At 38.1% G+C, this 26,448-nt stretch overlaps 1 protein-coding gene and 1 long non-coding RNA gene across 4 annotated transcripts in view; one reads left to right on the top strand and one right to left on the bottom strand.

The window, feature by feature from the left end:
* The window catches only part of LOC131364907 (uncharacterized), a 33,828-nt gene extending 28,793 nt beyond the window's left edge, over positions 1–5,035 (bottom strand). The window contains exons 1-2 of the long non-coding RNA XR_009206540.1: positions 4,657–5,035; positions 2,522–2,543 (exon numbers count right to left, since the gene is read on the bottom strand). This is a non-coding gene — a long non-coding RNA (uncharacterized LOC131364907). The remainder of the gene's footprint in view (positions 1–2,521; positions 2,544–4,656) is intronic.
* Positions 4,303–26,448, top strand: part of mob2a (MOB kinase activator 2a) — a 42,187-nt gene continuing 20,041 nt past the window's right edge. The window contains exon 1 of one of the 3 annotated variants that reach the window (XM_058408376.1): positions 4,303–4,753. In XM_058408376.1, the coding sequence (XP_058264359.1) occupies positions 4,737–4,753 (17 nt within the window). In that variant the 5' untranslated portion in view covers positions 4,303–4,736. Of the gene's footprint in view, positions 4,754–22,581; positions 22,773–25,044; positions 25,382–26,448 lie in introns of those variants that run through there. The other 2 variants (XM_058408373.1, XM_058408375.1) reach the window with 2 other exon arrangements.

The raw sequence follows: 26,448 nt of genomic DNA, 5'->3' as shown, positions 1-26,448 counted from the left end.
CATCCATCCATCCATCTATCCACTTCTTATGCTACACAGGGTCACGGGGAGCCTAAAGACACAAGGGAGGGGAAACTCTGTGATATATTCTGAATATATCTCTGCAAGCTCTGCCCTTTTTTGTTTTATTTACCTATAGATAACATTAAATATCACACCTTTCTTCTGTATAAATACTACTGTTTACTGTTTATCTCAGTAAATTTTAAAGTTTTGGTATTCAATCATTGTCTCTGCATGTTGGCAAAAAGCTTCCTTGATATCAGTAGAAGTAGCGGCAGCAGCGAGACTCAGGCTTCTTCTCTGAGCGAACCCGAAAAAGCGAACAAGTTGCCAACCTATCGCAGGGTACAATCAAACACCAATTCACACACCCATTCGTACACTACAGACAATTTATAGATAGACTTAAGTACGGTAACAAAGTACTGTTTTGCTTCTCACATCTGCTTTTTGGTTCTTCTTTATATAGGTCTTCTATGACAAGAGTTTTTACTGAAAGGGTAGATGAAGTTTGTGGCAAAAGGCACTGTTATACTGGTGAATGCCACACAACACCAGGGCTGAGGTCATACTCAGCCACAAACAGTACAGTGAGAGCTGGAGGTCAAGGTGATACCCAGCAGTTGAGAAAGCCTGCTCTGTGCCCAGGGGCACTCTCAGTCTGGTGGGAATATGAAGGGAGAAATTCCCCTCTTCCCACTGTGGAAACTTTTTTATTCTCCCTCAGTACTAGGGATCTTTTTCTCACTCTTCACCTTGTTTAGTTCCCTAAGCAAACCTCCATCTTGCTTATCTGGCCTGGAAAATACTTCAATAATTCAACTTCTCTATTTTATCCAAGTATCATTTAAGGGGGTTTGTACTTTACCAGATAATAACAATGAAGAATAAACAAACAAATAAACAAACAAACCTCGTTAAGTTTTAGTGCTTGTTAATTTTATTTATGAACTAAATTTTGTTAATTTTATTTATTAACTATATATGAAAGTAAAAAGAAAATATGAAAATTTCATATGACCTTGATCAAATGACAGTTGTTGGAATTTGTTTGATTTCATACAACTAATAAGAAAAGCTAACTCTAACATTAATCTTCATACATCCTTTATTAGTGACCGAGTCTCTGATTCTGAGCAGTGTTTAAATTATTTACCTTTTACTTAAATGCTAGATTTTTGACTTACTACATGAGTAAGATTTTGACAGAACAACTCAACCCTCAAGTATCGTTTTTCCACCACTGTCTGTGCTCATGTCTAACCTCTATATAAAAAAATCTGTATACTTTCTGTTTGCCTCTGTATAGATGTTTTTATGCAGGGAGAATGATGACTAGTGCTTGTGTAAGTCTATGATAACTGAAGGGCAGCTGACTATGACTGCATGATGACACGGTGCCATTGAAACACAACAGATTCCTCTGTTTCTTAGCTATTTCAGCACCAAAATCCCCACTGACACTGAGATCATCTCTGATGTGTTCTCACCCTGTTTGTTTGCGTATTTAATGCTCGTCACCTGATAAGACATTGAAATAATAATAATAGCACACTACTAATTTATAGATGTGTTTGTTATTTGTTTATATATCTTGGTGGGGGATTGGCAGTATTGACCTTGTCGTGACATGTTGACTGGTTCCCATGAGGAAAACTTTTTTTTTTTGCAGCTCTTTTCTTTAATAAAACAACCAAAAGGTGTGAAAACTAATTTTCTTTTGATTACTAAGTTTAAGATTTGCATTAGTTTTAGGTGGATTATTAATTTCGGAAATGGAAGCAAGTGTGTGTGTGTGTGTGTGTGTTCCAGAGGGGGTGATTGTTCCCAGCCGTAGCCATGTGGTGTTCCAGGCTCATCTTGATTCCCATAGTTTATATATGGAAACTTTGAGTTACATCAGAGCTACATCTGTTCTTTTTCTTCTTGACTCTCTCCTCAAATTAACTCTCCATAAATGGTGAGTGCCTAAAACAATTTATTAATCAAAGATAAAAACAGAAGGGCTTGTTGTAGGCAGTGGTTTGCCAAAATCCCATGGAAGAGCTCTGCAATAGTGTTTTATATACACAATTTAATTTGCAGCTCTATCAATGACATTTTTTGTGTAGTTTTTTCTTATTATCAGTAATTTAGCAGGCTGAATTAAAATAACAGCAATGGGTCCCCCACCTTAATACAACCATAACATTTTCCTTATTGAATTATTATTTTCCTAATTTATTATGTATCCTAAATTATTCAAATTAACACCACATTAATCTGCAATGAAACAAATTGACTTTAACTGAGCTGATGCTGCCCTCTATTGCTTACAATTAGTCATACTTAAATCATACTTACATATTAGATTAAACACGATTTATCTTTGGGATTAAATAATATATAATCAGATTATAAGATAACCAGTGACATACAGTCAATACACTACAATATATTTATTATATGCTACTATAATAATGTCATTTTTGGATATCATAATGACATTTTAAGAAATAGCAGAAGCATAAACACTCACAATGTCTGCTTTCATGCACCATCTAAAACAACAATTATAAGACAGCAATTAATGTGTAACAGATTATATGACACAAAAAGTGGTATGTTGTCAAAACTATGAAGCTAACACAGATATAGTCATGTGCATTAGACAACAGTCATTGCAAATAGCTTATTGAAGTCCAATGAATGTTTATAAAGTGATAATAAAGGTAATAGGATGAAATCAGAAAAAAGAGTTAGGGCTTGGGTTAGTGGAATTCATGCTCTGGTACCATTTGTCATATGGCAATCATGTGCAGAAGTCTTGGCCGAAGTGTGTATAGCTTCCCATATAACATCCTCTCTTTGTGTTTGTTAACAACAGTAGCTCCTCTGTTGGATCGGACCACACAGCCCAGCCTTTGCTCCCCACGTGCATCAATGAGCCTTGGCTGCCCATGACCCTGTCACCGGTTCACCAATGTTCCTTCCTTAGACCACTTTTGATATTTACTGACCACTGTAGACCGGGAACACCCCACAAGAGCTGCAGTTTTGGAGATGCTCTGGTCCAGTCATCTAGCCATCTCAATTTGGCCCTTGTCAAAACAAATCCTTACGCTTGCCTATTTGTCCTGCTTCTAACACATCAACATTAAGGACAAAATATTCACTTGCTGCCTAATATATCACCCACTAACAGGTGCCATGATGAGGAGATAATCAGTGTTATTCACTTCACCTCTCACTGCTTATAATGTTATGCCTGATCGGTATATATATATATATATATATTCCTTCTGAGGAAAACATGGCAGTTGTTGAAGTAGATGGTATTTATTTACTGAATGCCCTGGGCACATGGCTTTCAGGACGTGACTGAATAAATTCAATACTGTGAGCCCTGAAGTGCCACTGAATCATCTCATCAATATGCATTTACATTATCTTCAAAAAAAAAAATAAAAATAAAAAAATAGAACAGCTATAACTGAAAGACTAGTCTGAAATATACCCAGTGTTTTTATATTATACTTCTACTCCACACAGTTAGACAATGTACAGTAATGTAATCTTTGTCAGCTACAGTATGCAGTTCAGTTTATCCTGAAGACATTTGTGTTCTGCTACAGCACCATCTTGTGGTTGGATTTTTTCAGTCACTCGAACATGTCTGATCACGCATTTATTTAGCCACTATTTCCGATCACTTATTACAAAGTTGGATTAAACGTACGTCCAATTAAGGACATTATTAATTTTTCAAGGTATCATAGGATAATATGATCCTTTGTAGTTGTTACCCTTATCGTATATATTCCTCTTGAAAACACTGAGAATTTTCATTTAGTGCTGATTTGAGCATTTTAGTCTTACACAAACCTACTCTTTGATTTATGAACAAGCTGTGCCTCCTACTTTAGGAAAAAATAATCTAAATTCATTTTTCTATAATAAATTCATAAGATTTCATCGCTTTGTGAGACGCAAACATTAAACACAGGAAAAGAAACTTCACAGAAACGCCCTCAAACAGCGTGCTCATTTGAAGTCATGTATTATACTGTATACACGCTACCGCACGATAATAACAGGTTTTTGTTTTAATTAAGCTTTTGGATCAGTGTCTACAGCTACCTATTAAATAAAAGTTGCTTAGTTTTATATATACTGTATAGGACTCTGGTTCCTACACGCAGACTCGCCTAAGATTCAAGCACACAACCCAAGAGCTGTCACTACCAGACCTATGTGCGCATGTGTGAAAATAGTGCGCGTGCGCACTGCAAATCGGGCAGGGGACGCGGATCGGCTAGTGACAGGGTCGGTGCCTTGGTTACTTCCGGATTCCCTGTGAAGCGGAGGGGCAGAAAATGTTGCTGCAGCGGCAGGGGCTCGGGAGTTGACGATAGCATACGGGACAGCAGCACATAGACGCACCGGAACCCGAGCAAACACTTCACAGTAGTTTTGTCACTTACGGGATATCGCTAATCGGGTTTCGTGCGATTTCGGCGTCTTTCACTCCATAAGTCCATGCAGCCTGATTCTCATCTCCTCCGCCTTCACGGATCTACACTGTCACATCTCTCCCTCGGCTTGATCGTGCTCTGAATTGACACAGTGACATTTTGCAAGTGTTGGAGGCAGCAAGGACGAGTGCACACTCACCCGGTGTGTGTTGTCCTGTGAGATAAAGCGAGGCTTAACGGGAGCTCGGCTGAACATCTCCCGCTGGCATCAGCAACAACATGGACTGGCTAATGGGGTGAGTTCAATATTCACTGCTCATCACGTCTCATTGTGTTTACGGACGGCTGGAGATAAGACGATATTTACTGGCAGTGATACAAGTCAAACAGAGTCAAGTAAACTATATTCTCAATTCATGAAAGTTATTCACCTGTCCGGGTGACAGACTGCGTTAAAAAACAAACAAAACAAAAAAACTCTAGAGTTGTATTTGTTTATCAAAAGCCGTGGAGTTGTGGAGTTATGTCCCATGAAACCGGGCTATGTCGATCTACTATTTAGTCTCATCTGCAGGACATCCGGTTGAAAACTATATATATATATATATATATATATATATATATATATATATATATATATAAAATGCAGATAGCGATGGCTGAATAAAACGCTTAAAGAAACTTACAGCTAAATATTAAGCTGCTTCATATTGCTCTGAGTTATCAATAATGGACTGAGTTTGTTGTCCGTTCAATAACACCAGGCGCCATTTATAAACGTGTCAGATTTTGAAAGCTAAACTGGTGTTTAACCAAGCTACCTAATAATAGTACACTTTCTGACTGTTTACATTAGTCTTTTATAGGTGATGAAAGTCTGTCTCCTGCCTACGTGTCTGATGTTTTAGGTAGTTAAACCTGACGAAGGGATTTGATTGGTGTGTTTCAGTAAACTGTGCTGCTCAGGATTGGCAACATTTTAATCTCAAATGGCAATACTAAATGTTGTATTACATATTACATTGTATTGTGCTCCATACACATGTGCTACTTTTTTTTTGTTGTTGTTGCCACATTGTGGTCTGAAAAGTTTTTCCACTCTTGAGCAGCACAGTTTAGTGCTAAGCCACTCTATCACTGTAATCTCATCCTCACCTAGGGTTTGATTGGTGAGTCTGAGCAGAGAAACTCTGAACTGTTCAGTGACATCGCCGAAAATATCATGTTATGATACTCAAGTGCATCACAGTAATTGATATGTGTCGCAACGTATAGTTGTGCTGAGGTCACACAAAGAACATGATGTGATATATCTAGTAATTAATGCTTTGACCGCCCTGCTGAAGACATATAATTCTGTTTCTGTGTCTTAACTATTGACTGCTTCATGCTTAATCCCTGTATTACACATGCAATTAAAAGCTTGTTTTTCTGATTGAAGTGGAATTATGTTTAAATGCAGCTTGTGTTTGTGTGGCATGCATGGTGGCACAGGAGGTAGAGCCAGCAACATGTAGCTCCAGGGTCCCTGGTTTGAACCAGAGCTCTGGTTCTGCTCTGTCCAGAGTTCCTGTGCATGTTCTTCCAGCGGTCATTGACGATTTCACCTGGGTTCTTCAGATCTCCATTGAGGTGGATTGGCTATGCTAAATTGTATATTGCTGTGAGTATGTGTGTCCTGTGTTGGACTGATGTTCCATTCAGGGTGTATTCCCCCCTCACGCCCAGTGCCAGAACAGGCTCCCAGGATACTACCTCAATTCTAATTCTTAAAATCAAAATCTTTAATCTTGATGAGAATCTTGGAAACTATTTTCTTTGCAAACTATGGAAAGTGTGCAGTGCAGTTCTTAAAATTCCAGTGATTTTTCCCTAATACCCCCCTCGCTTTCTAAAGTTGTTGCTGTTGTTGTCTTTCAGCTTCTCCCTGTTCTGAGTCACCACAGTGGATCATCTGATCCACATATTTGATTTTGGCAAGGGTTTTTATGTCTCATGCCCTTCCTGACGCAACCCTCCCCATGTTATTCGGGCTTGAAACTGACACAGAGAGTTAACCCCTCAGTCCTGGCTATCTTTAGTTAATTTATATTTAAAAAATGTGGAAAACTTTTTTATTGCCTGATCTATAAGGACTGTACTTGAACTCTATTAGCCAGCATGGTCAGAAAAAGGAATAAAGTGGGGTTTTAAAGTAAATAAACTCCTCATTGGGGTGGCACCATGTCTAGTTCCACTTACTGATTAAGATTGTACAGTTGATATAATGGAATGTAAAATTGTTAAATTGATTAACTGTGTATCAAAGTAAGTGTGTGTGTGTATGTGCATGTGTGTTTGTGTGTTGCTGACCTCATATGACCTCTTCAAATGACAAGAGGCCATTTCTCCTCCTCCTACTGCAAAAAGGCCTCATATTTGGAAAGACAGAGGTTGCAATGCTATTAAGAGATTTTTGTGATAATGTGGTATTGTGTAACTATTTCTGTAATAATCATTGTGTATTACATGGATGGAACCCTGTGATGTTCTTTGTCTCTCAGGCTTCATTCTGATGTTGTGATGCAATTAGTCTTGCTCCTGAGGTGATTGTATCGCTTCACAGCACCACTATAGAGGTATAGGATGTCAGATCTCTTGATCATCGTATAAAAGCCTGGCGATTACTGATGCTTTTGAGAATGCTGCGGCACGTTAGAGAAAAGTTGGCTGACTTTCTTCTTTGTTATAATATTATTATACATTATAATATTCCATCCATTTGAGCAGTCAGTTTAATATACTAGTAGAAATATTCAGCTGTTTACATAGTTCTTAGTATGTGTCAATGGGCTGTTTGTATGTGACCTTAGTAGCCCACATAATCCTAATCACGAGAAGGTTGAAGTACACAAGTTAACCAAGTGCAAAATTACAAACATGTGGAACAAGTGAGGATTCTCTCAGATCTGACGTTTTAGCATTTGCTGTACATGTCTCGTGTTTTTTTTTTTCTTTTTCCTATAACTGAATTTTCATGTATCTCTGGCGCAGGATGTGGCCATGGTGGCTGTTTTTCATGTCTCACACAAAGAGTTTCACAAACATCTCACACAAGCTGTATGATCTGCACACACAGAGTGTTACATCATCAAGTGGATACATGGATGAAAAAATGTATTTTTTCTGCTCAACTGTTTCCACCCAGAGGACAGATGTTTAATCCCCTGCTTTAAAACAATGGCTGTTCATGTCAAAGTAGGCTAGAGGCTATTACAAATGTTTGTTATGTCACTGTAATACATGAGGATGTTTGTCTTAGAGGCGTTGTAGTGATGGTTGCAAGCTCAGTTAAACTAAAAGTCCTGATGTGAGAAAGTCAGCAACATTGTACTGAACACAGTCATTTTACACTTCATCACCAGAATGTAGTCCTGTGGTGTAATTTTATGAATGTGCATCTTCAAAAAGACTAATGCAAAAGATTTTGATCCTAAACATTGTGTCATGTTAATAACGTAACTCCATCTGAATTTGGATGAACCGGAATAGATGTGATTTTCTTGTGTTTGTCTGAAATTTTGCCAAAGTAAAGGTTGGAGAATGAGGCCTTACTCACATATCCGTGTGTGCTCTGAGGTATTTGCACTTATATGTTGCTCACTTTCTGTTTATTAAGAAGCAGCAGTGTAATCTTGGTGAACTCATCCTACAAGTGAAATGTAAACCATATTATTAAGGGCATGTTATTAGTATCCAGCATTAGTAATATTTTTTAGGATCAGTGCAGAGCCAGCTGTGCCTTTTAATCGTTTGTTTGTTTTCCAGGGAGCACATTACGTAGTAAAGCTGCAGGACAGTAATGTACTTGGACATTTGCTTGCAGGGGAATGTTATGCCACAACAGCCAGACGGAAAAGGGTTGAATTTTGCCGCAGGGCTTAATTGTGTAATTCACTCCAGTGCGTGTTTGTTGCATTGTGTAATTTGAAGTATACTGGTTGATGCTTATAAGAAATTCATTTAAAAAAATCTGTGCAGGTCTTTCAGGGGAAAAAGCTGCATGTGCCATTAACCTCTGGTGATAATGGCAAGGTCAGGTATTGTTAAGGATTCTCATGGGTTTATTTCATCATGACACATCCACATTCTTTTCCCATTACACACTCAGCATCTTCCGTGTGCTGCAGCCTGTGGTGCATTTAGTGGTGGAAATGCATGGTAAAAATCTCTTTTCATCCTCTGAAAGAACAACCTAGTGGTTTTGCTCTTGTTCAACTATTCCTATACCTCATTTATGCATGATAATCAGTTTGTGAAACTTACTGATGAAATGTAGGCTTGAAAGTGCTGGAAGATTCGTTCAACACAGCACAGCGTTTTATCTTGTAGGCAAAAATAAAGAGATGACGTTGAGGCCAAGGGAAGGAAACACTCTTGACTGGGTGGAGGAACGCTATTGTTCTCAAAACCGTACCTTAAGGGCACCGTGTCAACTCCTTCAATGGCCATGGCATTTGTTAAGGAAATACTGTCTTTTTTTTACTTCAGCCTAACTATAACTTATGTCTTTTATGAATAGAATTTTGCTGATGGACAGTTGATTACTAGTGTAGCAGTACTCTGCTTTATTCCCTGAAGGTCTGAAAGCTAATCTGACTCATCGGTTTTGATGGTCTAGAATTACGTCAGGCCACTGCGTCAGTGCGAGTGTGTCAAATATAGTGCAGTTTTACTGTGTAAAGTCAAAGCAAGCTTAACAAACCAGGTCAATAATTTGAAGAGTTCATTCTTAGGCCTCATAATACATTTGTTACTCTTATGTACAATTATGTTAGGTACAGATTGTGATTCTTTCTAGATAGTTTGCATAAATAAGCGAGCTTTATCACTTTAGAAAAACTCTTTGGGTTTGTTTGATATGTTGTTTCTGGCCTGCAGTGGGTGGAGGGAACATTTCGGATGGACTGCAGTGTTTGACGTTCTACTGCAGCAGAGGTGTCGTCCTGTCCTTGCACTCTGTACATGTTTTCCTTGGCATTGCTGTTCTCATCCAGAGTTTGCTATTCCGTACAAAACTGCTCTGTAGGGAACTTGCAATGCCAGCAGATTCAAAAATAAGCATAACTTAAAAATACTAAGCTCTGTGTTCTCTCATAAAGCCTATATTTTTTCCCCACATCATCCCAAATGACTTTAATTTTCAGTATGTTGTTTGTTTAATTTGCCAATATCTGAAGCCTGATTAATAACTGTCAATCACAGCCATCTACTACTGTCTAGTCCTAATAAAAAGAACCTGCCAGTGCTACTGAATATAACAGCTGTTTAATCTGCAGAGATCAGAGTTCAGTTTGCGCTGTAGCTTGACTGCTTAACCACAACGGCCTCTTTAAACTAAGAGCCGCTTGAGTGTAAGAGCAGCAGTATAACTGTCACTCGCAAATGGATAAATTAGGTTCTAAAAGCCTGTTTTATTGCAGCGATGGCCCGTGTGGTGTTATTGTTCTTGAGCGTATGAGCTATGAAGCAATGATGGCCAACAAGCCTCCAATTCAGACACTGCAGCTTATATGTCACTGTTTGTGTTGAGATGTTGTTTTGCTTTTGCTGTTAAAGTAGTTGGTTAAATTCAGTTTGGGGAAAGATGGTCAGTGCAGAGAGTCTGCCTAGAGTGTTACAGGTTAGCATCCATTATTTTTCAAGTTGACAAGTATTACATATATCTTCAGGCTTTGAATTTATAAGGCACTCTGGTTAACAATGCAGCACTTTCTGTTGTTGTATTTGTCATTTTTATAGTATGTACATGAGTATGTACATGTGCATGTACATACACTACAGCTTGTTAGTGGCAGGTAGCTTTGCTTCTTCACAGCCACAAGATCTCGGGTTTGATCCCGAGTACAGGTAAGTGTTTTTATAGTTTATAGTGTTCTTCATGTCTGTGTGGGTTTCCTCTGTGGCTCACTGGTTTCCTTCCACCTCCCAAATATATGCTGGTATGGTAAATTGTCCCCTGTGAATAACTATTTGTATGCAAGTTCCCCTCTGCTGGACAGGACCTCTCACCCAGTGATGTGAGCTGCTACCACCTCAACCCTGATCAGGATAAAGCAGTAATAGAAGATAGATGAATGAATGACTCAGCTAGATGATGGGAAAGCACCGGATATGTGATTCTACTATGTATAATATGAACCGTCTGAATAAACTCTAGGAGAGCTACACCCAGTGTGGATACAAGAGTCAGATCAACTCTTCAGCTACTGACTGAAGTTACACTGGAAATATCACTTTTAAAGACTATAATTAAGATTAAGATTATAATCAAAATGATCTTTCTTATAATTGGAATATTATGAATATATTATTATTAACCCTATTTCTAGACATACTTACCAAGTGTGTACATCAGCTTATTTTCTGTTATTTACTGTAAAAGTTCTTGCCTCTACTTTCTAGCATCCTTCTAACTGGTTTATTTTGTTGGTTTGTTATAGAAACAGTGCATCATGAAAATTCTGGAAAAAAATATTTAATCATGGTTTATTGCAAGATTCCCCTTATTGATAATTTTCACCTTAAAGCCAAATTGAGTTTTTCTTAAATGATTCTAGCTGTTTTAATCATCTGTTTCTGCAAATATACCAGAGTGTTTAATCATTTTTGTTCTAGATAGTGCTTAAATGCCTACATTGAAATCTCAGCACTGTTACAGATTCACTTTTGGGCCTTTTGAGCAAGACTCCTAATACTTGGCTGTGTTCTGACATTATATTTTGCTTTACTTCAAGTTGCTTTCATTAAAATAATCTGGCCAAACAATAAATAAGAGTAGATGTAGCAAATGCAATTAATTAACTGGCTGCTATCAAAGAGCTGCTTTTCCATTTTGTGTATTTGGCATGTGATTGAGTGGAATGTGTGATTTCTGGTCAGTAAACAGCTTTTAGGCTCATGCCTTCTGCCTCGTCTTTCATCTAACTCGATTAGGCTCTTGTTGCGTACAGTATGTCTTCTGCCTTCAGTGTTTACACCATGATTCAGCTTTTCTAAATGCGTCAATGTTCTCTCAGCATGGAAGCCTCACGTTGTGATGTTTACATGCTCTGTTTGTTCCCGAAGGTAGAACAAGGTCTGGAATGGAGCAAGGAAGCATATCATTAGCTATCCATGTATAACTCAATATGCATTTGTTCAAGTAAGAGCTTGTCGGCTTTAAATAGACGCATTATAATGTTTTCAGAACCTAGAATAAAAACACCTAACAGTTGCGACTGTTACATTTGCACAGGCTACAGCATTCATTTATCCATCTTGAGTAACTGCTGTATCTTGTTTGGAGTCTCTGGAGTTTAACTCTTCACAAGGAGAAAATGCAACCTGGACACCAGTCCTTGAGTCACACACACTCACACAGTGACATCTAGCAGGAATTTTACAATATCCATTGCTCCACCAGCTTGTTTTTTGAGGTAGGGAAAAAACACTATGCATATAGAAAGAAAATGTTACACTCTGCACAAACAGAACCTGAAGTTCTTTAAAACTCTAAACCTGGAGTATTGAGGCACAAACACCTCTTCAGACTAGAACTGTGGCTCTCAGGTCCAGTCCTGAGACCTGTGATGAATTTAATTTTCACTGCTGTACCCTGAAACTTGCCGTGCTCAGCTTATTAGCTGATTATCAAGTCCATTGAGAGCTGATTCAGGGGAATAAATGAGCTGTGTGTAAATGAGCTCCAGCACTGGGGTTGAGAACCATTTTCCTTTCACATTAAGTGACATCCATTTGACTTGAGTATTTGAGGGCTAAGGGCCTAACAGTGGCTTTCTGGCTGTCTGATTGCGAGCTCAAAGTTTTAGAGCACTTTCACACCCATTAGTCTGTTTTCTTTGGCTGACTCAAGAGTTTAACTGATAATTTTAGTTCATGAAAAAAAAGCTGAAAACATTGAATGAGGCCTCTTGGGATGAAATCGTGACTGTAAGACTCTTATTTCATTGGTCAGAAATACAGAGACAGTATAAGTCACTGACAAACTTTTGCCTTGTGTGCATAGAAATAACAAAAATGGAGAACATGGAGGCAGGGTTAAATAAAAGATAAAGTTAACTTTAGAAAAAACTAGTTATGATTTGTATACTGCAGCTTTTATTTTCTTTGTTTTGTTTGTCAAATTGATACAGTTTTTTTTGTGATTGCTATGTTCTCACCTGCTCAAACAAACCATACTGTAGGAATATGCACCAGGGTTCGATTCAAATGGACTAAATGCTACAACCATCATCACTGAGCCACCACTGCAATGAGTGTAGAGTGTGTCCCAAAACTACTGTAAATTTAGCACTGGATGCTCTGCTGATAGGACTTGGTTCTGCTACATAATCTAGGGATATGTTGTATATCTCATTTCCTCCATGTTTACTCAGGCTAGATATACAGTAGCTGCACTGGCGGCCATCCCCACTTACACTGTTTGCAGCAATGTATAAAACCTGTACACATCCCAGTCTGTGTTTGAACCTGATCTGTGGGATATATGAGAGCACATGTTTAGATTAAAGAGTTTAAAGAGTGGATAATTAATCATCCCCCAGTAAGTCTGCTGGATTTCCTGCTGTCAGTGAACTCCGGGGAGGCTCTCTTCTGATGTTTGAGGCCAACAGTTCTGCTCTGTTTTTCAGATGTTAGGTTTAAGTTTAGGTTTAGATTAATGTATATAATAAGAAATGTTTGACACGTATAAATGGATGTAGAGCCCAAGTTTTCCGATGTCTATACTGGAAGATTTCATGTGAGCCAGATATATTTATAAAGGGGTCGACACATTTCTGGTTCTGCTTTGACAGAGAGAACCATGAAACACATAAAGATTTCCTTTCTCTTCCTCCTAGATTGAGTTCAAGTCACACTCTCAAACCTATTAAGGAAGTGGGTGTCCAAACACTGAGGAGTTATTGCTGCTTCACAGGATTAATGGCATTTAGAACGTTGTGTTTGAATCTTTCTGTTTAATCGCTGCACGGCAGTAACTGTTGAGAGGATTTGATGGTGTGAAAAGTTGTAAGAGCATGGTATAGCGGTCACACAGGTCAAGACCTGAATTGTGACAGCTTGAGCTTTATGTTAAATTGTAGTAACATAGACTGATTTATGAGTAGTGTTTTGTACTAGTTGTTGTTGTACTAGAATTTGCTTATTATAACTATTGAATATTGATTTTTGGATATTGATTAATATATTGACTGACTTTTGAATACTGACTAATATAATAATACAATTACTGCTCTCATAATATGATCCAAATAAAGAGAAACAAATGCAGAAGTGGCACTTATAATCTTGTGACCAGCTCCTGTAAACATTGTCATTAGATTGGCCATGAAAACAGGACATGTAGGCTGCTTGATGATTCTCTGGTAAGACTAGATAACAGCATTATTATCATTAGATATAACAACGTTATCAAATTCCTGTTTCTTCAATACCTGTTTGTGGAAAGGAAGTCCAGCTTGCTTTCCATTCCTGCACAGATGGCATGTGATCAGAGCTGCATTAAGCCCAGATTTCCAGAACTGAAAGCAAAACAGTGAAATACAAGAACTGCTCTCATTTTAGCAACCAATTTAGCTTTAAAACAAGTTTCATAACATCAGCAGACCCGTCTGCTACTGGATGAGACAAATATACCCTATGCTTATTCTTCTCTTTTATGAGTTGCAAGATTATTAGTTTGAATCGCTTAAGAAAAAGAAAGTGTTATTTTTTGCTGTTCTGCCATTTGCAGATTTATGTTCTCATTGTGAACAACTGCTCTGATCTACAGAGCTTTCAGTCACCAGACTGCAGTATTGATTGTCATTTAATGACCGAAAGAAAGAGAGCTTCACTTCTATAGCCTTTATTTTTGTTCACTCTAATTAAAAGAAGCAAATATTTATCACAGTTTCATCAGCAGCATTTTATATTTGTGGTCACATGATCTTTGACCATTGTGATTGTGATATGATTTGTATGTTAAACTGAAGAAGCCTTTATTATCGCCACACATACATTACAGCACAGTGGAATTCCTTTCTTTGCATATCCCAGCTGAGGAGGTTTGGGTCAGAGTGCAGGGGCAGGTATGATACAGCACCCTTGGAGCAGAGAGGGTCAAGGGCCCAACAGTGGCAGATTGACAACCCTCTGATCAACAACCCAGAGCAGGAACTACTTGAGCCACCACTGCCCCTAAATCTGGTAAATCTACGGTGTGACACTGATGATTGGCATTACTTTAAACATTTTTTTCAACCTTGCCAGTGCAATTGTTTAACAAACAGCTTTTATTACTGTCTAACTTTGAACTTAATGTTTTGTTGTATACTCTATGTACATTTGGTTTAAAGATGCAGGTTGCAAAGACACTGATGTCATGTGTATAAAATTACATGTACACCTAAGTCATGATTTTGGGTCACTAGAATCTAATATGAAACAGGATTAAGTCACATATAGTGTTGGGACTGGTGAATTCTTAGACGGAAAACATAGAGAGCTCTTGGCAGTGTAAAAAAAAAAAAGCAAAAATCCCTTAAAACAAGGGCAGTGAGGGCAATGTCATCTCAGCAGTTGTGGTTCTGCACTATTGACTGAAATGCTGTGAGTGAGATCCAATATCTGGCACAGAGTCACTGCTGGGACTTTGAGCACCTGCTCAAAGCTGTATCCTTGGATTGTTTTGCCTAAGAGACTGAACTGCTTTTCATAAAGGTCCTCCAAATGAATATATGTGAAAATGAAAATGAATTTAAAACTAGTTAAACATAATTCTGAATGCAGGGTGACGTTATCACTAGTCAAGTACTGCACGTCTTTGTGTCTCCCTGCTCCCACAAAACCGGTGAGGTCAGGTGTATTCAAAGAAGGAAAAATGCTTTAATGCTGCTGACTAAACCAGCATTGTATGGGAATCAGACAGGGACTGAGAATTGTTGGTCTAATTTCAGGAACTGAGCACTTTTTAAAACATCCCACTCCTGGTGCAGAGTGTATGTAATAGTATTATAATAGTTATAGTTTATACTAATAATAATAGTTATTTGTTTTATCCTGGTTTTTGAAATACCATCCCTGTAGAAAGGTTATCATCTTGTAGGTTTTCCAATTAAGAATACATTTTTTTAATAAATGCTTTTTATTTTTCAAAAGCATTGAAAGCAAATATATTATTATGCAACAGTATGAAAAGCACTTAATATTTTCTTGAACCACTTGATGGAATGCTCTGTTTTGGGTTTTGTTTTCTGCTCACTTGCCTTTAGTGTTACATTTTCTGCCACAAATGTTTCCACTGAAAACAGAATTTTTTATCTAGTCAGTGTAAAACTGTACAGAAATTAGTCAAACAATGCTAATCTTGGCTTCTCTTAAGTCATTAGGTAGGGTGTTTGTGAGACAACATGCATCCTATTCAAAGATCCTTGCATTATTTATGATGTTATATTCCTGAATGCCTTTTTTGTTTTTTAATCATTTAAACATATTAAACATATATGCTATTATTAAATGCTCAATTCTTAATATTAGTGTATTTACACATCGATGCTTGCCTTTAAAGCCTATGAAATGGGTGTAATAGGGGCAGGACCATGATACCATTGTCTTCATAGCTTTCATATGTGCAGTCTAAAGACTGCCTCAGTGTATTATGCAGAATCCTTTTGGCCCAATTTCATCAAGTATTATTTTCTCTTTCAGCAAAGACTACCGAATACAATAAAAGGCTATTCAGTGTGCTGTACAGTAGGCCACTGAATTGAATTAAGGGTTGGTTGCTTGGATGTTGATAATGAATGTTCAGGCCTTGAAAGAGAGCAAGAAAAAACAACCAGAAAAGAAAAACAGGAAGTCTTATACAGTACACATCCACAGAAAGGGAGTGGAGGAAAAAAAGAGATGAAGAAATCGACTCGCCATATAACTCTCCTGTATATCGGTATTACTACGGTATTACTACTAATTAGCATTTTAAAGCTTTAGAGCAGTTTTTTTAAGTCAGTACAGTTAGTGCTAGCCATAATTGCTTGTTATTTATGTGGGTTTATTACTGTATGGATTTACAGTGGGGTTGTCCATATTATTCCTTAAAATCAAACCCAAATCTTTAATTGAACCAGACATGTGCAGACATTTCATATATATTTTTTAATCATTATATATGATATTGTATTATATTGTATTGTATGATATTGTATTGTATTATCATTATATATGATATTGTATATTGTATTGATATTGATATTGTAGTCACATTATACATCATACTGCTGGTAAATTATTTGGATAATTACAGATATTCCTATTAAATTGATTGGTGAGCCTAAATCATGTAACTGATTATCAGCACATGTCCAAAGCTAACAAATAGCAAGAATGCAGTCCTGAGAAATTTAGCTCTTTTGAAAGATTGTGTGGTGTTTTCTTTAGGGATCAGTTTGTTCCAGTGAGAGTGATGTGAGGCAGGCCAATGGGAATTATGTACAGAACATAATACCCCCATCTCAGTGTTGTGTACAGAGGGAAGCAGCTGCCTGCAGTGGAGCTGATACTCGGCACTGTTATATGTTCAGCATCTACAGATGTGGCCTTGCAGATCTCACAGGACCAAATACAGAGTCTTGTTCTCCCAAGAGTGCAGAACAAAAATGAAGCAGGGAACCGTGTAGAGCTGCTCATACAGATTAGATTTGGGTTCCACTTGAAGTAGAGGAGATTTTTCAGCAGCACAGTGATTTGGTGATGACTGTTCAGAATAAGTGTTTGGAAATAGATGCATAATCAGGTCATTGATATTTTCTCTGAATCACCATGACTGAATGGATGTCTCATGGTCTGAAATAGCTGAATCAGTTCTGCTTCATTTCCTGGGTAAGTTGTAGCAGTGAAAGTTGATATTAGGGCTGCATGAATTGTATTTTAATTATGATTAATTTTTCCCCTTTAATGCATGTTTATTAAAGGCTTATTAAACCTTATCACGGTTAATGTGGATCTGGAGCCTATCCCAGGAACAACAAAAATAGAAGAACATGGGGGGAATATGGGAAGAATGCTTGAAAGAATATAGGCTTATGATGTGTAATATGAGATAAAAGCTATTAAGATAAAATGTTATTCTATTAAGATAATACAGTGAAACAAGACTATTTTGTTCCTTAATTGGCTTAATTATTATTTATAATTATATCCATAATAGGAAACATTTTGATGCACATGCACCCAGAATTAAAGTTACATCTGGGTGATATCAGCCAGCTGCCAGCCCAAAGCAAGTTAGATTCCTTAAATGTAAGGATTGTATACAACGTTGTCCCATCCCAATGTCAAGTGAGCATGTATATTTTCAGATATTCATTAGAGGGCAGTAGTGTTACAGTCCTGTACTTTCCTTGCACAGCTTTCCCCCTCATACACCATATACCTTGGTCCAGTGACCATTTTTACTGCAGTTTACAAAATTTTTTTCCACATATTTGTTCAAACATATTTATAACAATAGAATCTCAACATAAATATAAAAGTTTGTTTTAGACAGAGGACCACACTAATTGAGTTTATAATTAGATAGTAGTATTATGATAATTATTATTATTATTATTATTGTTAATATTAATATTGATATTATTATAATTATATGCAGTAGTAGTAGTAATATTATTATTATTATTATTAATAATAATAATAATATTAATAAACACAAGTTACATGTGTTTCTATCTGAATGAAATACATGACATCAAGGTAAGTTTATTTATCATTTGCAAAATATGTTAAGACATGAAAAGCTTAAGGGGATTTAGGTAATATTCCTGCCACATTATAAGACACAGAGCAATACTAGTAACTGGAAAAATAAGTTGATTAGTGCAAAAAAAGACAAACTATTGCATTTTGATAACTTTAATAAGGTGTAAACTGACTAAGTGGCAGTGGAAGTTCACTGGACATGTGGGAATGGGGGAATGACCTGGAGGTTTAATATTCAGATATTTTTCACATTAATAAGAGGAATTATCAAACAGGATTTGTCTTTAGAGTAGTCTTAAATAAAATGTGTCTACTTATAAGGTTTGGATACATGATTAAGTACAAGCTTTATGTTAATGGATGTTTGGACTGTAATTCTTTTGTACCTTGGGTTTTATTGAAATGTTGCCGTGAGAACCCAAAGATGTATTGGTGCAGTAGACGTTTGTGCATGGTGAAAATTAAGATTAATAGAGACATGGGGACCAAAAAAGACAGAGGATACAGTCTAGAACAGTGACATTGTGCAGTCTTTCATAGGGGCAACTTCACAACTCAAAGACCACAACCCTCTGTACTGAATACCAACACACATAGCCTTATTTAGAAATGCTACCTAGGTTTTTAAGTACATTAGTCAGAGCCATGTAGTTTATGATGTTTGGACTTCTCTTCATCACTGCATATGGGCACAAGTCTGAACAAATCTTGGCTCAGGTTAGGACTAGTTGATAATTTTGATTCATGATTTCTGTCCTGTCTCTTCTCTAGCCTATTGTGCATTCCACTTTTATCTGTATCCTGGATATGGTATCATGTTCATATCCAGAGCAGCAAACTCCAACATCTCCACAGTTGCAGAGTCTGGAACAGATCAAGAAAACAACAAAACGATTTTTAAATAGAGGTGGTGATGTAGTTGTGGTGGCTCTGTCCTTTGTATGGTCTCACTGCTGCTGATTGATTTGATTATGTAGGTAGAGTGTGTATCAGGGGGTCTGTCATGTTTCAGGCTCCACTCACGTCACTTGTACCACATGGTCTATGTTAACCCTGCTCTGTGTTTCTCTAGTCACAACACAAGCTGTAGGGAACGTGCAATAAAAGCCTTTTGACTTTATTAATACAGTCTATGTTTTTTACATATTGCATTTGAGAGCTTGCATAGATTTTGTACTCTGGAGAGTTTAATATATGTAAGTTGGAAAGTTTGGACTTTAATCTCTACTGTGTTCCAAACTTGGCTCTGCATCATGTTCCAGTACCCAGCGCTTAATGTCTAACCTTTTGATGGATGGTTCTTGTCAAAGACACATCCCTGTGTTGTAATTTTTGGCAAGCATCTCTCTAAAAGGCTGCTTCTGATAGACTCAAAGCCTTAAGCTGAAAAAAAAAGAAAAGCTGTAGTTGTTCAGAGATGCAGGTTAAATTCATTTAGAGCTGAAGACCAGTTTTCTTATAGGATCAGTGTTATTCTATAAATTCAGTGCATGTGTTGCCTTATCAACACATTCAGAAATGAAAATGGATGTAAAAAATACAACATCTTTCCAAAGTGGTACTTTTTAAACATTTTCTATGCAAAAGACTGATGACTCATTATTCCTTAATGGGTTAGCACAATGTGTTTTTAAAAATCTGGAAATTATGCTTATTTGCTGGGATTAATCTTCCTTTTATGTGTCTGTATATTGACCTTTCAACTACAAATCTACAGTTTACAACAGTTTATAAAGTTATAGGACTGTTTGCAAACAGCCAGCCTCATTAAGATTCCTAGCTCATATAAGATGAGAAAGGAGGAGCAAAAACCGTATTGTGAACACAGTTCATGCTGTTTTCTTTTCAGCAAATGTGTCCTAGCACAGTGTGTTCCTGCAGCAGCCAAGGACCTGGTATAACTGCTGGGCCTCAGAGGGGATTGCGTAACCTCCCATTCTGCAGTAGCAGATCAATCCAAAAGGCCAGCCAGCAAACTGATGTTCTAATGAATGGCCCAGGAGCTGGTGAACCAGAGAGAGGGAGCCAGAGAGAGTCATTTATCATCTGCATCTTCTGCAGTCAGTCCTCCACATGAATGAACCTAAAAGTACTCCTGACTTCTTATGTAAGCAATGAAAAGACCTTCTGGTTTTATTCCAGTTCCTATAACATGGGAAAGAAACACAAAATGATTCTTGATTAATGTTAAAAAATAGCATTAAAGAACAGAATAAAAGCTCTGGATTGCATCAATTATTCCTAGTCAAGTTATTCCTGTTCATGTGCTGGTTAGTTGATCTGCTTGTCTGATTCAACCAATCATAATGTAATTAAATAAAATTAGGATTTAGAGGATCAGGAGAGGCTAAATGAAATGCAGACATTTTACAATACTCTTTGGCAAGGTGAAGATTTTCTTTAGATATTTTTGCCTTTGCAGAGTCTTTATATTCACAGTATCTGGGTGAGTAACAGTAGATGCAGTAGATCTTGGCTCCCATTCATCAGAGTTCACCCAGGGGCTTATTTCTGTTTTTACCAGAATCTTAATGCAGGGTTACTTTAAGAGAAACCACCATGTGACCACTGCTTGGGTTTTTTTGTTTTCTTTTTGCTCATATAGCTTGTATATATTTAAGTATATATTTAATTATGAGCTAATTTTGGGAAGGGCAGAAAGGGGAACATAAATTGTCTTGACACACGAAGCTGGAATCAAAGATTTTATACCAGGAGGTGACAGTATTCTGTGTTTATAATCCAAAAAAGTAAACAGTACAACCTAGATTTGTAGAACTTTAGCCAAACGAACTGGCATAGATACAAGTTTCACACAACTATGAATCTTGCTTGGCCATTTTGATGCAGATACATGGGAGGGTTGCATCAGGACAGGCATACAGGATAAAACTTGTGTAAAAATCACATATGCAGTGCAGGTGATCCACTGTGGTGACCTCAAACAGGGAGCAGTACAACAAGAAGATTAGTAGAAGTTGAAAACTAACCTACTCTGGGTGTGTGCCCTGTGGATAGTGTCTTATGCTTGTTTTTGTTTGTTTTGGTTTCCCTTCTCCTAAAAAGAATAGTTTCTGATTTAACATGCTCAGTTGGGCCAACTAGTGCCAGCGGTGCAGGATGTATCACTACCCACTAAAGTGCTGCATCTCACGGCAGACAGTTGGCTTAGTGTGTTTTCATCTTCTGCATCTCACTTTTCTTGGATGTGATAGTGTTTGCTAAATGCATATTATATTACTCATCCTGCTGGACTGCATTTTTTACCACAGCAAGTGGAATTCTAGTACTAAAAGGCTGGATATATACTGTTTGTTGCCTGATTTTGCTATAATAAATTAAGAAATAACAAAATAATCCTTTAGGTTTGAATTACTATCTAAACATGCATGATGTGACATGCACACTGGCATCCAGTTTGGTGTGATAACAAAGATGATTATATAAAGTCACTGTCTGAGGTTCTTGTTAAGAAATCTCAGTGTGTGACTGCTGCCATGATCCTCTTCTGTAAGAACAATGGCATGATTACATAAACCTCAAGGGAGAACATGAATGAAAAATGAAGCACGCTAATTGACAGAAAACAAATCAGCAAGCTCACTTTTGAAGAATGTTGTAGTATGTAGTCATTTTCTTTACAGTTGGTCTATCATTAGAGGATCTTTATTGCATAATCTGAAATGGAGGACATGTTATCACACGGTCTGTTACAGAATCCAGGCCAAGATTTTATTAGAATCATCTCATGCAGTGTGAGAAGTAAAAAAATCGAATTCCGAATGCCGAATTCACACACTGAATGTTTTAGAAAAATGTTATTTTATTTATTATTGTTTATTTTACATCCTGTTCAAATTGTTGATTTAGATTTTTAGGACACGGTGACTTATTGGTTAGTGTGTTTGCCTCACACCTTTGGGGCATGGGACTTGGGTCCACCTCCACAATGACCTGGAAAAAAATGAATATTAAAATTAATACTGAATATGAATGAATGATCAATCAGTTATGAACCTCAGGTACCACCTAGCTCTGATACTACATAGGCTAGCACTCCTAATATAGGTTCACAGTACCCACTCAGGTCTAGGAAATAAAATGTTAGATCATCATCATCCTCCAAATAATTGAAGTATGTCACAAAATAGCATCCCATCTTTGATTTGATTTGTTACTAGGACCACCTGTGAGAGCGAGAGTGTCGGTAGTGTCCTATATTTTCACTACTACTTATTGCGGTTTGGGACGAAGCCCTTGGATTCTTTCCGCCCTTCTGAGAGCACGTTCTCCCCCAGACTCGGTGTAACCCTGCCCTGCGGAAGCACGGCTATCAGGGGAGGCGGTCTTGGACCCACACATGGAAAAAGAGGCTGCACAAAAGCCTGCTTGCTCTTTGTTTTATCCGCTAACAGCGAACAAGCTGCTCGGCTGCGCGGAGAAACAAAGCGAGACGCCGAGCTTCGTGAACATCAGCGTCCTGAAGCCGTGCTTCATCATGAGGTTCAAACGAAACGGCTCGTACACTCTGAATCGGTAAGAGACGTCTTCTTTATTCACTCAGGAGTTCGAGCAGTCTCACGAGGGCACGGTCACGTTGTTTTTACACCCGTGAACTCTGACTCATTAGATGTATATATTTTTATAAGTGAGATCGTGGCGCGTTCACTCAGCGGTGTTTGTTGTATTTGTAACGTTTACGCGCGCGTCGAATTGAAACACACACACACACACACACACACAGAGACAAGAAGCTTCATTAGAGTGATAAATGACTTACTTAAGTATTTCTGGCAGAGAACAAAGCTCTAAATTATGTTGAGGTTTTTTTTTTTTTTTTTTTTTAAAACCTAGTTGTTGTTTTTTTAAATCTGTTACTTCACGTGAGCATGCGCATGTTTTGCATGCAATCACTAGTTATTGGTGATTTTAATACATATTATATACACTTTGCAAGTCTTACTTTGACTGTTTTACTATTTGAAATTAAATAAATTAAATAAATACATCCATCATCATTCATCATGTTTCTCTCAGGTTTTCTTGTCCAGACCTCAAACCGATTTAAGGCCATTCATTCTCATATCTTTAAAACACAAGTGCTGCCCGACTTCACTATTCTCTCCATTTCTTTTCTTTTCCTTTCTTGTTTGATAACCATCGTCTTGTTAAATCTTTTTCACATGTCCCGCCCATGTGATGAGAACATTTATTTATTTATTTATTTATTTTTTTAAATAAAGCCTAGTAGTGTTCCTGTTTCAATTCTATTTTTAATTTTGTCTCTGTAAGATATGACAAAGGTGCCTGGTTACAGTTAAGAAAAGAAAATAATCAGTGTATTGGGCTCAAAGATGTCTTTGTGTATTATTAGCACACATCTTACTATGTATGGAAAGTGGTTTATCAGTTGAGATAAAACGCTGCTGTTCAGACTATGATGTCATCCTCAGCCCTAATCTCCAGGCTGGAGCAGCAGCAGCAAAAAGCTGTAATCATTCTGCTCTGCATTGAAGGTGGAGCATCTTTCAAATGCATGGGAGCTGGAGATTTCTTTATGGTCTGGGAATTTTCTGTTGCCTTGAGTAAGAATGCTTAATGAGATCACCAAGGGAGAGTAGTGGGGGACATTGTGACAAGTTTTTGACACATGATGGGTGGTGTTGGTTCTAACATCTCAGTACATTAAAACTGGGGGAGATATGTCTTATGATGTTATACACAGTAGGCACCAGATAAAGTGCTTTCTGTTGTTAAAACATTGTGATGGCACAGTGTGATGCATGACGAACACCTTTTAAAATGGTGTACCTTTGTGCAGAGTGACACCAGTGTAGCTTGTTTATGATTTTATCAATTGACTGACCCCACTCTCCCCCACTTTAGAAATGTAATCAATGCTAAGGTGTTCCATCTATTAAAAAGGATAATTTTGCAGTTAATGCTCCCTTTAGTATTTTTAATTTAGGAAAGTCTGTGATGGCTTGGGTCTGTGTTCACTTGTGTGTTCCGTCTCATAGTGCATGATATGATGCATTTATATTATATTTATGTATGTCCTACAAAATGATTTGCACTTTCAGGATGCACCCTGAGGTGGTTTTCCCAGTAGTTAAGCTTAGAAATCTCTGGAGAGTGCTGCATCACTGCTGCAAACTGCAAGCAGGCATGTTTTTACAGATATGTCAGTGTTTAGAGCTTCTAACCTAATGTCATTCTGTATAGCTTTCTGCTGCAGCAATATGCAGTGTTTTGATTTCAGTTTGCACAGACGTGTATTAGTATTTCATACTAATCTATTGTGTATGCTAATGTTTATTTCTTGCTTTTAATGTTTGTTCTTGCCTTTCATATTTGTGTGATGTTTTAAAATTGTGCTAGTGTAGAATCTGATGGGGAAACACACTAAGAAGGGGAGGAAAAATTTGCAAGAAGCACCAAAATAGACAGTAATAATCTGGTAAAATGCCTGGCCTGAGCCCTTCCTGTGGTGACCAACCAGCAATTTGCTGCAAATGTTATTTGCTGTCTTAATGGTCTCACTCAATTGTCTGAGTCAGCAAGAGAGAAAGATGTGGAAAGAAGAACAGAAATGAAGAGGGGTTGGACACACGTAAATTTTGAGAGAGAGAGTTATGCTAAGACACTGAGGCAGAGTCAAGAGAGGGAGAGAGAGAGAGAGAGGGAGGGGGAGAGAGAGGGGAGGAAAAAGGGAGGGAGGGAGGGAGGGAGGGAGGGAGGGAGGGAGGGAAGAAAGGAGGAAGGGAGGGAGTGAGAGGCTGGCAATAGCAGCAGCGCGGAACACATAATTGCTGAGTGATCGCGCGAGACCGGCAGCGCTCGCCTACTGCGGACACTGCTGTTTGTTTGCTGACTGAGTTGTGCCAAGGGGAAACCGTCTGAAGCTAACGGTGCCTTCCTCTGTACTGGGATCGAGAGACGGAGTGACGTGGCCAGATTGCCGCTGCAGAACTTTGCAGACAGCCATGCCAAAGCTGTAACAGTCCTCTCCCTCACCTGTAGTCTCTCGCATCTGGAGGGCGAGCGCTAGGGAATAAGGGGAGGACTTTTTGGACCTTGGCCGAGACCGACCGCAACACCAGCTGCATGGGGGTTCTAGTGTGCTGTGACTGCTTCTTTTATAGGTACCAGATTTTTCCACCTCTTTCTCTTGCTGTTTACTTTGAGCCTGCAGGCATGTTAAGTTTCCTGCTCTGCTTCTCACCTCTCCTCTGTTGCTGCTGTTGTTTGGGGTTGTGTAGTAAGATGCATTTAAGGGCGTCCAGGGACCTTGGCTTGAGTTTTGTCATCATGGGCCATGATGGCTTTTCTTTTTTTTAAAGTTGAGGGCAATGCCTGTTTGGATTGTCATTGTTGTCATTTAGCTCCTCCACCCCCTAGTACCAAGGGCATGCTTCACCCTGTTTAGAGGATAGTGGCGGCTCTATGCTTCTGATTGGTTTGTTATAATAAAAAGTTTTCAGAGTGTAATCAGGTCAGTGCAAGCATGTGCTTATATGTGGAGTGTGGATAAAACTGAATTTTTCCTTTCCCATGTGGTTGAGGTTTTATACCCACTGCAGAAAGGTTCTATATATAACTGTTTGCTGCAGCTCCAGGGTTCTTGATGATGCTCGCCAAGAGTAAAGAGTCACATCTGTATCTGGTTAAAAGCATCAGACTGTAGTGATTCATGCTTCTTTCCTCCTCTTTCCTTTCTAATATACGCACTTGGAGGAACAGCCTGGCCTTTGTGTGCTTGCAGTAGGTTGTGTTCGGCCCTCCTCAGCAGAGATACCTTGCTTTGGGACCCTAGTTTACCCGAGGTGATAAAATGACCACTTCCTTATCACCACTGTCCATCAAACTGCAGAGTTTAGCAGGCTTTCAGAATAAGGATCTTGGTAGTCCTGTTCCTTTTGTTAATTATAATGACATTCAGTGTGCTAGTTTATTTATTATTCCCTGCCCTTCTATTTCAGTAAGTCGGTGCCACACACAAGTCAATAAAGAAATCAATGAATGGAAAAACTTACAGTAGGCTCAAATGAACTGCTCATACTAACTGCTTTAAGTATAAACAGCCATCTTGAAGGGTGGTACATTTCAACAACTTGCACCATCCCAAAACCATTTCCTGTTTGGAATAATGTAAACAAAGTATTGGCTGAGTTTATGAGCTTCTGATTTCATCCTGCTGCAATCACTACTG

Source organism: Hemibagrus wyckioides, linkage group LG14 (genome assembly GCF_019097595.1).
Source record: "Hemibagrus wyckioides isolate EC202008001 linkage group LG14, SWU_Hwy_1.0, whole genome shotgun sequence".
NCBI classification, from domain to species: domain Eukaryota; kingdom Metazoa; phylum Chordata; class Actinopteri; order Siluriformes; family Bagridae; genus Hemibagrus; species Hemibagrus wyckioides.
The sequence above is the reverse complement of the archived record's forward strand: the minus strand, read 5'-3'. Positions and strand labels throughout refer to the sequence as shown.